At 45.9% G+C, this 14,444-nt stretch overlaps 1 protein-coding gene across 4 annotated transcripts in view; it reads right to left on the bottom strand.

Moving 5' to 3' along the window:
- Positions 1–537: 537 nt before the first annotated feature.
- The window catches only part of GEMIN6 (gem nuclear organelle associated protein 6), a 299,912-nt gene continuing 286,005 nt past the window's right edge, over positions 538–14,444 (bottom strand). For all 4 annotated transcript variants that reach the window (XM_069607798.1, XM_069607799.1, XM_069607800.1 and 1 more), the window contains one exon: positions 538–1,738. In XM_069607798.1, the coding sequence (XP_069463899.1) occupies positions 1,366–1,738 (373 nt within the window). In that variant the 3' untranslated portion in view covers positions 538–1,365. The remainder of the gene's footprint in view (positions 1,739–14,444) is intronic.

The raw sequence follows: 14,444 nt of genomic DNA on the forward strand, positions 1-14,444 counted from the left end.
TGAAGTGGCAAAGATGAGACTTCAAAGTCTCATCTGCATCACCAGAGACACCATAATCTCCACCCAAACTAGAGCTACAAGGAAAGGGGTTCCTATTCTATAGAAAGAAGAGATACTCTGACCCCCTACCAGTTGTGTCCTTCTGAAGAGGCACTACACGTGATTACATTTTTTTTTTTAATTCAACAGGCCGAGTGTATGGCAACGAGTGAACATTTTGCAGTGATATGTTCTGTTAACTACCTCTATTCATAAATGGAGCAAGCTACTTTTAAACCTAGTTAGTAGCAATACTGTACAGTGTTACATCCCGATTACCCTCCAAGCACCAGCTTGCTTACCCTTCATAGCAGAAGGACGGTGAACTACAGATAAACAACTAAGGTGCAATTATTGCATATACGCATGCCAAAGTATTCCGACCTTGTGGTAGTTCACATCTAAACATGAGGTCACACACTGAAATCAGGACAGGGGACAGAGTATATGTGACTCACTAGAGAGTGGCAGTTGAAAAAAGTGGCCAAACGAAGTTAGTTCAAAACAAAATAGATCTGCTTTATTGTATAACAGTAAAACGTTACACACATGTACATATTCCTTTTAAAAAATCTCAAATGACAAACATAAATCAGTTGAAAGTGATCAAAATAATTGTAATTTTTGCAAGTTTCACAATGCTACCTTTGGTGTTGAAAGAGTAATTTAGGTTACAATTAAAGGACAGAATGCTTGCACTGAAAAGCTCTACTCACAATGGCCAAGTAGCATCATTTCATGTGCGATTACTTTAATTAGTCCGGGTGCTTTGCAGCGAACAGTATTCTGTGGCTTATTGGTTTCCTTGTCCAATTACAAGTAGTGATCTAAAAGTCACATCATGCCAAGCTTGCCTAGAAAAATTGGACTGGATGAAGGGGCAGGACATCAAACCACTTGGAAGCTATATCTACTATATCTTCCTAGCACTCCTATCCATCTTACTGTGGATAGGAGTGCTAGAAAAACACCTCTATTAAAAGAAAGGGTATTGGTGAAGGAACAGAATCAAAACGTGATTGTGTACAAAAAGACAATGAGCCGATTTACCATATAGAGAGATGAGTAAGAAAAGGGTTATAAAATAAAATGTCTTGCACACAAATCACATAAAAACTGTGAAGAACAAACACCCAGAAACATGTTCTTCCAAATCCCTTGCTATAACCACTAGGTCACTTATGCACTAAACTACGCAAACGGGAAACAAAGTCCAGCAGTACCTATGTTTTCTATAAGAGAAGTTTGACATGGCGTTTACCAGAACCCAGACCATAAATATCGAATATTAAGGTGAAACACGTGGCTCACACAAATGCTTTCCAGTTAAGTACGTGCAAGATGGCTTTGTATGAGGCCTTGGAGTCTGGACAAAATAATTTCATTAGAACTGTTACAATTTTCTGGCCCATAAGGTGGTTCAATAGTTAACACACCAGCCACACACAGTGTTCTTCCAGTTTCTCCTTTTTCTGTTACAGGGATGTGGTTTTCTTCCAGCCAGGTCTTTAAGCTGTCCTTCCTCCTGTCCACATATTCCTGGCTGTATGTTTTGCTTTCGTGTGGCATAAATAGATTTGCGAGTTTCTCCTTCTGTGCCTCATCGCCTTCCTTTAGAATTTCCACATGCTGTACAGCATGTCCCATGATCACTCTGATGGCTACTTTACCGTCTTCTACAAAGTTGGCCAGAACTATACTGCACAAAGGAAACAGAAAAAATAAGATAAGAAAATGGGTGATTCAATTAAGACCGGAATATCAAAATGCAATTAAAGACACAAATAATACATCACAATTGCATTCATTCAGTTTAGAGAAAACTTAGCTCAGAGTCAAATCAAATTGAAATCAGAAAGCACACTGAAAAACACTTGTGTAGTCTGTAGATCAACACACACACACACATTTAGTTTAGCTTTTGTTTTATTTTTCAAGCTCATCCTCTTCTAAAATCCCCTCTAAGTAAGATCATTCTCTACACGTGTTTCACTAACAAAGCTACTTTAGAAGATTATGACATTTCTTCTAGCCATGCTTCAGGCATATAATGATGTTCTCTGCTTGGCCCTAAAGTGCCAGGCTATTATGCAAGTCTATGCAAAAAGGACGAGCATACTCGTCCTTGGCACTTAAGGGCTGACACTGGTCTCCCCACAACACTGACAAATTTGAAGCAAGGTGAAACCCAAGCTAGTCCATTGCCAAAACAATCCAGGTCACGCCATTAACCATAAGTTTAAATATAGGGAGTTTGAATTGATCAACCAACATGGTTTTAGATTTGCCTGTCTTGATAGCCAACCTATGATCACCGAAATCAACAAAAAGAGCAAGAAGGTTACTTAGGCCATGTTCTGTTTTCGCCATGACAAAAGAGTCATCATCAAATTTAAGTAGTGTAAATTGAATCTTGTTAACATCAGGTGTTAATTGCAAACTCGTTATATCTAATTTAAATACAAGATGAACAAAAGTGGGTAGCAAAATCACACTGACATTCATAAAATACACACACAATAATAATAATTATAATAATAATTCCACGTTCGACCGGGAATGATCAAGTTTAATGTCCAACAATTTGGTGCCCAACACATGCCGAATTACCATTATAGAAAGCCTTGATGAACTTCAGTAGATATATGGCAAGAGGTAAATTCGGCAAAAATCAGCCACATTTCATTGCTGATACCAGGACAAAAGCTGTCGTTAAATCTACAAAGGCAACAACTTGCTTTCCTTAAAAGGTTTTGATAATTTATTTATTTATAGAAACCACAGGAAAGCAAGGCATTTCTGGCACAAAAACGCATACAAAATGTAACATTGGAATAGAGTGGGGAATATGGATCCTTGACAATAAGGTGAAACAATGTGACTTGAAGACTGATAATTGCAGGGGAAGGTGGAAACAAATCGGAGACGAGGACAGGACAGAATAACAGAGGAACAGGATGGTGCAGGAAGTGCTAAATTAAAGATAGAAGGGTGACGGAAATGTGCAGTAGGGTTGCCCGTGAGGGTAGGGAGGAAGCAGGGTGATGGAGTAACCGAGTGCTAGGAAACAGGTTCTTCAGAAAGGAAGAGGTCTTTGAGTTTGGATTTAAATAGTGGTCGAGTTGGAGTAGTACAGAGAGGGAAAGGAAGATCATTCCCAGTGTAGGGAAGCGAGGAGAGGTAGAGAGCGGAAACAAGGAGCGCAGGGGCTTGAGTAGTGGCAAGATGGTGAGCTGAGGATGATCGCAACGAGCGAGGGTGAGAGTCGGGATTGAGGTGAGCAGATGTGTAAAGTGGGATAAGTCTATGGATAGTTTTGAAGATGAGGATTTGATTTGATTGTTCATTTGTAAAGCGCCTATACACAATGTGTTTCAAAGCGCTTCAAGGAGGGAGGAAACATGGGAAAAGACAGTTACAATCTTACAAGTCCTTGAAACAATTCAGAATGTGAAAAATAACTATCATAATCAGCCTGGCAACATTTCAGATAGTGCAGTGCAAGGAACAATTAAGGCAAAGAAGGGAAGGGAAAAATGAGATGGAACCAACAGTAACATTACTATGCCTGACGACAATTGATGTAGTGCAGGCGTATACAAGGGGAGGGCTGAGGGGCAGAGGGGGGTGTGGAGAGAGGGAGGAGAGGAACAAAACAAGCAACTATCATAATAGGTTAAGACGAGTTAGAATAGTACTGGGGAGAGGGAGGAGAAGACAAGAAGGGAAGGGGAGACTGACAAGTTGCTATCAAAGGTCACGGGACAGATGATAGGAGTAAGTGCTGATGGTCATAAAAATATGAAGGGGTGGGGCGGGGGGAGGGCAGGGTGGCTGTGAGAGACAGGCAGCTACGATTACTATGCCTGACGGCAATTGAGGTAGTGCCAGGCTTTAACAAGAAAAGGGTGGGGGAGGGGAGGGCAATGGGCTGCAAAAGAAAGGCGGCTACAATTACTATGCCTGACAGCAATTGGGGGTAGTGCCGGAATTTAACAGGAGGAGGGAAGGGGTGGGGAGGAGGGAAAAAAGTAGGAAGGGGTAAACAGAGGGGAGCAAGGGGTAGGGGGGCACAAAGAACAGTCAGGGGGTATGGGGTTGGAGGGGGGCACCAAGATAGTCACAGGAGGGATGGGGGTGGTGCAGAGGGGACACACACCATAGCAGGGAGGGCAGAGGGGACACTCGCACCATAGCAGGGGGCAGAGGGGACACTCGCGCCATAGCAGGGGGCAGAGGGGACACTCGCACCATAGCGGGGGCAGCGATGCGGCATACCATGGTGGACAGGGGTAGACAGGGTCTTAGGAGTGGGCCTTGGAGGGAGGTCCCGGCCAAACCTGCCGGCTATTCCATAGGCCAGTAAGAGCCTGGCCCCAGCCAATCAGGTCCAGCATCAAGTGACAATGGCCACGGCACTTCGGTGCATGCGGCAGCAGTCATGTCGGAATGGCCAAGGAAACAACAGCAGTACAGCAGAAAACACAAGAAGGCCAGAAATTTGCCAACACAGGCAATCAATACAAAGGGCAATGGAGAACTGCTGCATTAAAAGATATTCAAGTCTATTCATTTTGCTTTTTCATGGATTTTTCGGTAAAAGTCGCGTTAGAGCGCAATATCGCATTGCAGAGACATTTATATTTAGCTCGTTCTTTCATAGATAGCCAGCCAATCTGGAGAAAGGCAGAGGAGGTAGAAGTAAAGCGAGAAAAGTTGAAACGTGTGCAGACCGCAACATTGAGGAATTTGTCCAGAGGGGAAAAAAAATAGTTGGGAAGGGCATAGAGAAGACTGGCACAGAGGTAGGATCTAGAAAGGACTAAGGAGAAGATTAGCTGTTTAGCAGTATTGAAAGGAAGAAGGTGACAGATTTTTCTGATATTGAGGAGGTCGAGTCTGGCTGCCATGGCAGATTTGGAGATGAAGAGTGTGAAGTTGTGAGATGGGTTGAAGATGACACCAAGGTTACAAGTGGAAGCAGAGTAAAGAAGGTAGTCAGGTTGCTTTTGCATTACCAAGTGCAGCGTTAGACACCGGTCTGGAGTGTTCTTGCTCTTCTAAAAGCGAAAATGGGACAGTGACAAACAACTTTGCATGCGAATCAAGAAGGGATATTGGGCAGTAGCATTTGAGATCAACTATCTCACCCTTCTTGAAAATAGACACAACTCAAGCCTTTTTTCATGATGGCAGCTCCAAATCACTTGTGGTAGTGCTAAAGACCCTTATCAATGCAGGCCGAGCAGATGAAGTTTGCATTTACTCAAGTCTGGGAGAAGCCGATCCAAGCTAGGCATTTTCAGGTCTTGTATAACAAGGGTCACTTTCTGCAGTGTATTCGAAGATTTTTACCTTTTGGTTTTAAGTAATGAACTGTGGGGGTCCTCATCCCTGCATGTTTTCTTAAGAAAGGCACACCGACTCCGAACTTCCATATTGGATGTTATAACACGATACATATAAGGTTTATGATGTGCTGTTTATTTTTATTGTATTTTTTTTATGCATATACTTTCGGCTTAGCTGGTTAGATAACGGTTTTGCTCCAAAACACCAGACTTGCCGCAACACCTCTGCTATTAGAATACAGCAACAACCTATGTATGGCGCTATACAAATGACTACAATACAATACAGTGAAACAAACATCCTTTCAAACCACCCAGAATCGCAACTGCAGACTTTTGCCCATTACATCCTTGATTTCTGTATATGAACTAGGATCCCCTTGTGCTAGGTAAAGGGGGGCAAAATGGTTTTGCCGCCTGTTAGGCAAAGTTTGTATGCAGTACCCTTTGGGACCACTACACACAACTAGGACTACAGGTGTAAGCAAAACCAACCTTTGGTATAAGTCTGTACTACACAGTTTTGGTAGCGGAGCTGAGCAGCCAGGCTTATCTCAAGAGAGGAATGTGAGCAGTAATGATGTTACACAGAGGTCTACAATCACAAGTGTTCAAGCAAACTCAACTTAAGGTTTCTTTGATAAATACCTATTAATGAATCTGTCAGTTATAAAACATTCATAAGGAGGCAATATAATCACACACAAATATACTTCAATACTATTTCAGAATACTTTTCAAGAGGAGTAAAAAGGCAAGGATTATTAAAACATGAAAGGTTACAATTATTCTTAGACAGTGCAAATACTTTGAGTTCACCAGAAGAGTAAATTCAATTCAATAGGCTAGGCCAAAGTCAATGGAATAAAGTCTTGGATAGGATAAAGCGGTTCTGGCAAGTAAACGATAAAGTCTCTGCAAAAGTTCTCAGAAGTAGTTTGTAAAAAGAAGAATCATATGTTGGGTCACAAACTGATTAAGCCTGCGAGTTGCAAAAGTTTCAAGCACTTTTACTGCGAGAGGTAAGTACTCTCAGTCTTATTTCCACAGTACCTTTCAATGAAGAAAAAAGATGCAGCTGATGACTTCTGTTCCTGGCAGTTCCTGCAGATCTCGCTGTTCCTATGCCTTAGTCGTGGTGACAAGAGAGAGGACGTTGGGGGACTCCTGCACTGCACTGAACTGGTCCAAAAGCTTGCACTTGGCAAATCCTCAATTCCAGTGGTTGTGAGTAAAGCACACAAACTGGTGTCCCTCTCTCTGGTTATAAGGTTTCCTGCAGCACTCTGAGGACAATGCAAGCAGCTCCGAGATTGGTATCCAGGTGGCTTACTGTCGAGTTGATTGGTCCCACAAACTCAAAGGGGGAAGTCGTCCTTATAGGGGCTTCTCTGTCGAGGTGAATTTGGCGATTCAGCCCTGCAGTAGGGCTTCACCAGACAAACCAACGGTCCAGGAGTTGCAGCAGCCGTCCTCTTCAAGCTCGTCTTCGGTTCTTTCGTTCCAGTGGTCGACTCTGCCTTCCAAGCCAAGAGACTCACCTTTTATTCAGTTCTCTCCCATTCATTCCAGCCTAGCTGTCACTCACCCAGCAGGATGGCTGTCCTTGCTGGACAGGCAGCCAGCCAATCACCACAGAGCGCATTTGGGTCTCCTACGAGACTAAGCACAGGGAGTTTCGGGCACCTCCCTCACTTCCTGCCAACCCCAGACACTCTACCGCCAGATGCGGTCTTCACTCCTGAAGCCCACCAAAGGCGAACGAACAAAGGGACTAATCCTAGTTTGGCGCGCAGAGACAAACTCTAGAAGGACCTTTATAAAAAGGAATGGCGAAAAAAGAAGACTGGGACCTGTTTCAACAAAAGAGGCTCAGAGGCCATCTTGAAAAACATAGCTCCTGCGATTTAACGCTACCGGTGCTCGCGGTCGGGGAAAAATCATGGTAGTTCGTTGTAAAACCACTGCCACCAGCCATTCTGAGAGGAAAGGGTAGCATTTGACTACTACATGAGTATCTAGGTACAGGGGATACTAAGTAACCCTTCCGGCACTATTGTAAAATAGGGTGTGCTGGGTCCAGGAATTTAAAAAGACTTTACTAGTCAATTTCACTTGACTTACTCTGGGAAACAGTTTATCCCAGAGAAGGTATTTAAACCTTGGGAAAGCCTGAAAAGGTTTCCCTGTGCCACTGCAGTGAGGGTGCTGTGTGACACAAATGAAAAGATGATGCCTATGGAGTGGTTTAAACTTCATAACCAAAGGAAATAAACACAGAAAACAAACAGAATTCAAAAGTTCAAAGTCTCAAAGTTTAGCAAAAGAGCTTGTGGGCTCTAAGGTGGGAGGAATTGGCACATTTATGAGAATTCTCCCCAACATCGCCCGGTATTGTTAACTCTGGGATGAATGGAATCCTCCTCCAAGGAAACTTTGAAGCCAGATCCAGTAAAGATCAAAGATCCTTTTGGGGTAATATTTCCAAAGAGCACATCCCAGATGCCTGGACTGTGGGTTATATTTTTTTGCTCAAGTTGCAGTGAAGAAAGGGTCCCTGGAATGGCCCTCATGTCCCCTATGCGTTTGTCAACCCGCAGAATGAAGAATGAAAGATGTAACTCGTTTGGCCAGCCACCAGGTGCGCCAGTATATCAAAGATATGACAAGAGATATTCTCTCAGACAGCCATTCAAACCGTATCCGGTTGATGGGTTTGAGGAGACAGGGGTCTCATCAATGGACCAGGTCGAATGATAGCAAAATCAAACCTCGATGACGTCAGTAGTGACAACACGACATAGCAGCGTTGGTCATGAAGCAAATTTGCATTAATGCATTAAGTAACGCAGACATACAAAAGCTTCTATTACTTCTAGACATGAAGAACATGCTTATAACTCCTGTAGATCGGTGACAGATACATTAACATACCACTAAGAACCTTTCCTTTCTTTAGCCAGAGCAGAAACGCAAGATAGCAAAGTATACGTGGACCACACTTGCACATGCTTTATTGCAACTAATCATAAAGGAACAATGGGAAAACATAAGTAACTGTAAGAAACCTGAGGGTATTCTTCCAGGTAGACCTCAAGAATCCCTTATTCAGGTGGCCAGGGAAGGGCTGCAGATCCCAACCCTGGGGGCGGATAAGCGGGGGAGGATCGCCTGGGTAGGGGAGCCCAGGGTTATGCTTGGAGGAATACCCCAGGAGAGATGCAATATTCTACCAGGGACAAAGTCCCTGAGGCCTTTTTTGGTTATTCCATATCCACCTCCCTTCCAACCAAAGAAGATCCCTTAATAAAATCCTACCACCCTCTTTTTCCAACATGAACACTTGCTTGAACTGTGACCGACAATGGGCTAATGTTAAACCTGTTTACCTGACATGTCCCGACACAAGGGTCAGGCAGTCAGGATATTAACCAGAATCACACACACCGGACAGCCCTTTATACTCCCTACAGGGATAAAAGGTGGAGGACAAGAGCACATGACGAGCAAGGCAGACCGCATGACGAGACAGCTATCCAGGCATGGCAGTTCAAGAGGAGGAGAAAGACAGCGCAAACCGAGAGGATGATAAGGAGAGAAGCGACCTTGCCTTTTCTGACCAAGGCACGTGAAACCTCAGTGGAAAGAATTTTAAGACTGCGAACAATAGCCCAAGTGTGTTGCAGCAAATTTCAACAGTACATGGAGCGTGCCTACGCTGATAAGCAGGACAGAGGGAGACGCCTTCTACTGTGGTACCGGCCTTGACTCCCGATACGAAGAAAGCCAAGTGGTTCATCACAGCCGGTGAGCCGAGGGGAGGACCGATCAAGAAACCGAACTGTGTTGAACAAAAGTAGCAAACAGTTGATTGAAGAATGCACAAAGAACCGATGATGCAAAAGGGGAAAGCTAGCAGCTGATGAGCCAGGCACCACGTGGATGCTCACTCGAGAAACTCTGGGCGATTACCCAATTGTTGAAACTACTAGGGTCTAGTAAAATCTTCTGTACAGTCGAAAGTCTTTGACCCGCAGATGATCGTGAGAAAGGGAATTGAATCCCACATCATAAGAAAGTAGAAGGAACTGTGAGATTGGCAAGAGTGAACCCGAAAGAGGGATGTCGATGGGAAGGGGCAAAGTCTAAAGTCCCAGAGATCAGTATGTTGACAAAAGTGAGCCAGACGGAGGGATGTCCACAGTGAATTGTTTGAAAAGACATTAAGACTTGTGAAAGTAAGAAAAGCCATAGTGAACCCGAAGGAGGGAGGCTGACGTCTGAAAGGGGTCCGAGCACGAAAGAGGGGGATCTAGGGGTGAAAAGTAATCACCCAAAGTTCAATGAGAAGAACAAGTTACTTGCCCCTGGTAACATTATTTCCACTGGATGTTCCTCCCACGTATTCCTTATTTCATGATATTTCCAATATCCAGTTTTGCTGCGTCAGAAAAAGAATTTCAGCAGAGGGCGCTGTGCGTCGATGCCCGTCGACTCGATGTCCCTTGGAGGCCTCTGTCTCGATGTCCAAGTCACCGAAGGCATATATAGCACGTGCAGCATCCGTTGGCTTCAGTTCCGTTTTTACGAAGGCAGGATCTATCCCATACCTGACATTTACTCCTCCTGAGAGAGCGCAGACTGCAATAGCAAAGGAAATTCTACTGCGGGGTAGGTTGGGAGGGTCGATAAGGAATACGTGGGAGGAACATCAAGTCGAAAGAACGTTACCAGGGATAGGCAACAACTTTTTCTTCGAATGGATTGTGCCCTACCACATATTCCTTAGCTTATGATAGACTCCCAAAGCAGTTTCTAGTATTTTTGTAGGAGGGAGTCAGAATTTTTCATGCTAATTTAGTAGTTTTCATGGGTCTGTGCGCACAGAAAGCAACACTGCCTTAGCAAATAAGCCTTCCCGGCCTGAAGAAGAATCCAAACTGTAAAGTTTGGTGAAAGTATGTATGGACGACCATGTGGCACCCGCACACACTTCTTTTACAAGTACCCCCCCCCCCTGTAATGCGGAGGAAGTCACCATGCCCCTGGTCGAATGAGCTTGAAGACCTTCTAGAGGATCTTTTCCCACCAGTCTGCAGCATTCAGATATTGCCAGTATTATCACTCTGGATAATGACTATGTTTAGTCCATACCCAACTTGTGGCCTGAGTAGCCAACAAATAGTTGGTCATCTTGTCTTAGTTTTGCCATTCTGGTGATCTAGAAGCTTAGTGCATGTTTAGGATCAAGCCTGTGTAGCCTTTCCTCTTCCTTCCCAGGATGCAGAGGAGGGTAAAATGATGATAATGTTATTTTCTGAGTCAGATGGAATTCAGATACAAATTTGGGTAAAAAGGTGGGTTTCACCTTAAGGACCTTGTCCTTAAGGACCTTGTCCTTATAAAGAAATAGTGTATGGGATTCCAAGATGGCCGCCGAGCAGGGAAGACTTGCGTGAGCGGTGCTCCGTCTCCCGGCTCGGGGCCGACGCAATAAAGACCGACAATAACGCCGCCGTGGTCCCCCAGAAGATCACGGTCACCGGTGGATGGTACGATAAACTCGGAAGGGGGACGAAAACGAGGGTCCCGCGCCCTAGCACAGTCGTGACAAAGAGGCGCCTCACGTAACACGGAGAAACGGACCCACCATTTCAGGCCACAGAAGGCTGACGGGACCAGGGCCGAAAGCGGAATTGTAGCGCCTACCCCCAACAACAGAAGCAGCCCGGCAGGCGACAAGAGGAGGAGATCCCCCCCCCTGCACCTAGAGCGGCCCCCGCCCTCTGTGACTAACGTGGAGTTCAGAGCCGCCGGGCCACCCCGAGAGACTCCGGAGCAACGGGAGGAGGCGCAGGCAGGCCCCCGTAGAGTACGGGCACCAGCAAGAGCCAGGAAGAGGAGGAGCAGGTGCGGAGAGGCAGGCGCGGCGAGGAGAGGCTCGACTCAGCGCGGCCCCACCGCCCACAATCGCTGCGTGGATCAAACCACCCCAGAGAACGAGGAGGCCACAGCGGAGCCGATCGGGGGTGCGGCACCCCCCCAGCGACCCACGGACCAGCTCCAGCGAGGAGTGAAGGCATCCAGAAAACTCAGAATTCCACCTCCGGTCGTCGAAGACAGAAGGTGTGGAGGCATCCAGAGGGGGACCCCAGGGAGGTAGGGACGCAGCAGCAGGCCGCAATCAAAATAGCCACACGTTCCCTCCCCCAATAGACTGGGGATAGAGACAGAGAGCCTAGTAAGGGCCAACCGCTGCATAAACCACAACATAAAAAACAGCACGGGAGGGGGACCGGAATCTGTGCCCCACCCCCTACATTCAGGACACATAGGAGACAGCTCCCAACGGACCCACAACTAAGCTCGACACACAGTGGGCAAGCAGAAGAGACACAAGGAGCTGCAGGTCAATAATAGCCTCAACCTGATCTACTGATATCACCCTACTGCTTGTGAATACGCAGGAAGCGGCCGGACACTGGCAAGAAGTAATAGCGCACACACATGTCAAAGTCCAGGAGCAGGAAATCCCACGCAATAACGTCTAAAGGGAAACAGGACAAGAATCTGGCTCAGCTCTGGGAGGCCGAAGCACAAAGCAAAGGGAAGGTGCCCGCCCTTGAGGATAAAATAAGGTCCACAGGTGCGGAAAAAGCAGGACCGGATATGGCAACCAAGGAAGACATGAGAAACTGGTTCAAAGAATTTCAGGACGAATTTATGACCTCAATGCACACACAATTTGAGTCCATGAAGAGCGAGCTGAAACAAACAGTGCAGGAGCTGAAAGTAGACCTGGGCAAATTGGAAGAGAGAACAGATGTCCTTGAGAGAACACTCCAGAACCTAGATGAAGAAACTCAACAATACGCAGAAACACAGGAACACCTGGCCAGATTCACACACAATCTGGAGATACAATGCGAAGACTTGGAAAACAGGTTGCGGAGATCAAATATTCGTATCAAGAACATGGTGGAATCGGCGATAAAGATCTAAAATCTGCAGTGCAACAAGTTTTCAGAGACATTATCGACGAAGAAGAGGAGTCAGCGATCCTCGTAGACAAGAGTCCATAGAGTGGGCCCGCGAAGGGATGGGGAGCCAGGAAACTGCCCAAGAGATGCGTTAGTAGCAATGGCCTCATATACACAGAAGGAGCAAATCCTAAGGAAAGCTAGGACAATGGACCAGATAAAAATGAATGGAGTCAATGTCCAACTATTTCAAGATTTGGCCCACTCAACTCTCCAACGACGAAGAGAAATGGCCCCAATCACTAAAGAACTCACCACGAGACAAATCCGCTACAAATGGACCTTCTCATTTGGGCTCCTGTTCAAATGGGAAGGCGCACAACAGCGAATAACAACGTGCAAAGAAGGCCGAAGAATCATGAACTTGCAAGATGACACGGAAGGGAGCGCACGATCTAGAGACTCCACGAGAGGGCGCACATTCTTGAGAGGCTGGCAAACTATTGCACCCAAAGGGCAGCGACCCAACAGAAATCGGGAACACAAAGACCCATCTTCCCCGCCGAACCAGGGAGCAACCATCTAGTACCACCAAGACAATCAAAGAGAACAAGTCAGGACATGCCGGTCCGCGGCGACCAATAAGGTCGGCCAGATCCGGGAAGTACAGAACCACGACAAGTATCACAAGTGGGGTTTAGGACTCCCACGTCCAGTGTACCCGAGTATAGATGGTATGGCGCGAGTGGCAATTCGCCACAGCGATCATAGGGCCCAGAGCCCTCCTCAGGGTTGTAATGGTGGGGAGGGGGGAAGTTGAGGGACTTGTTCAAAGGGAAGTTGGGATGGGAGGAGGGGAACTACATCGGAATTCAGAAGACATACGCCTAAAGATCCCGGCGGGATATGCAAGACTAGAGAACTCGCACAAAAATGGGCTTAAAAATCCTTACGTATAACATACGGGGGCTAAACTCCCTAAAAGGAAAAGGTGGAACATTATCTACACAAAGAGATTCGACATTCTGACACTGCAGGAGACCCATATTCGGAAAATAGACAAAAAGAAAACCCGAATCAAAGGATACACACACATCCTCCAAGCATACGCCTCAGAAAAGAAGAGAGGAGTACTGATGGCTTTTGCCAACACCTTAAACGTACAAATTCAGGAAACGCTATCGGACTCAAATGGCAGATACCTCTTCGCGAATATACGAATTGAAGACCTCCCATTAACAATTGCAACAATATATGCTCCCAACGCAGGCCAAGGCGGCTTCATTAGGGATAGCATAGACAAACTGGAATCTTTTGCGAATGCAGAGATTGTCCTGACAGGAGATTTCAACTTAGCTTGCGACCCAAACACAGATAGCTCAACCCCAAGACACATGGGACAGGGCACACCCTCAAAAGCTCTCCAAAGAGCAATGTCAAAACTGGCGCTAGAAGACTGGTGGCGGAGACTTAGAGGCTAAACACCAGGTTATACCCACTTCTCGCATGTGCACAGTACTAGTGCCAGGATAGATTACATATGGACGTCCTCGAGCCTACTGGGGAAAATTAGGGAGAGAGAGGTGAGCAACATCTCCCTATCGGATCATGCCCCCCTGTGGATCAGCCTCCCCACCATTCGCACGCCTATGGAGATGGACACTGCGGAGGGAAATAACACAAGACCCAGTCATGAGAGAGGCTGTCAGAAAACGAACTAATGAATACTTCAACGAGAATAATTCGCAGGAAATTTCCAAACCAACCCTCTGGGAGGCATATAAAGCGGTAATACGCGGTCATATTATAGCGCTCACGGCACAAAGAAACAAACTAATAAATAAGTGGGAGGCTGAGCTAGAAGCAAAGAGCACGGAACAAAGAACAGAAATGGCACATAACTCCTTAAAAAAAAAGAGCATAGACACGTCCAGGGCCAATTGGAGACTCTAGGCACCAAACGAGCTGAAAGACACCTCCTACACCTGAGGCAATGGTATTACACGAAATCGAATAAGGCAGACAAATTATTAGCCAGACAATTGCGGGGCAAACAACAATGCCAATCGATAAA

This window comes from Ambystoma mexicanum, chromosome 4q (genome assembly GCF_040938575.1).
Source record: "Ambystoma mexicanum isolate Mex_15411 chromosome 4q, UKY_AmexF1_1, whole genome shotgun sequence".
Taxonomy (NCBI): Eukaryota; Metazoa; Chordata; class Amphibia; order Caudata; family Ambystomatidae; genus Ambystoma; species Ambystoma mexicanum.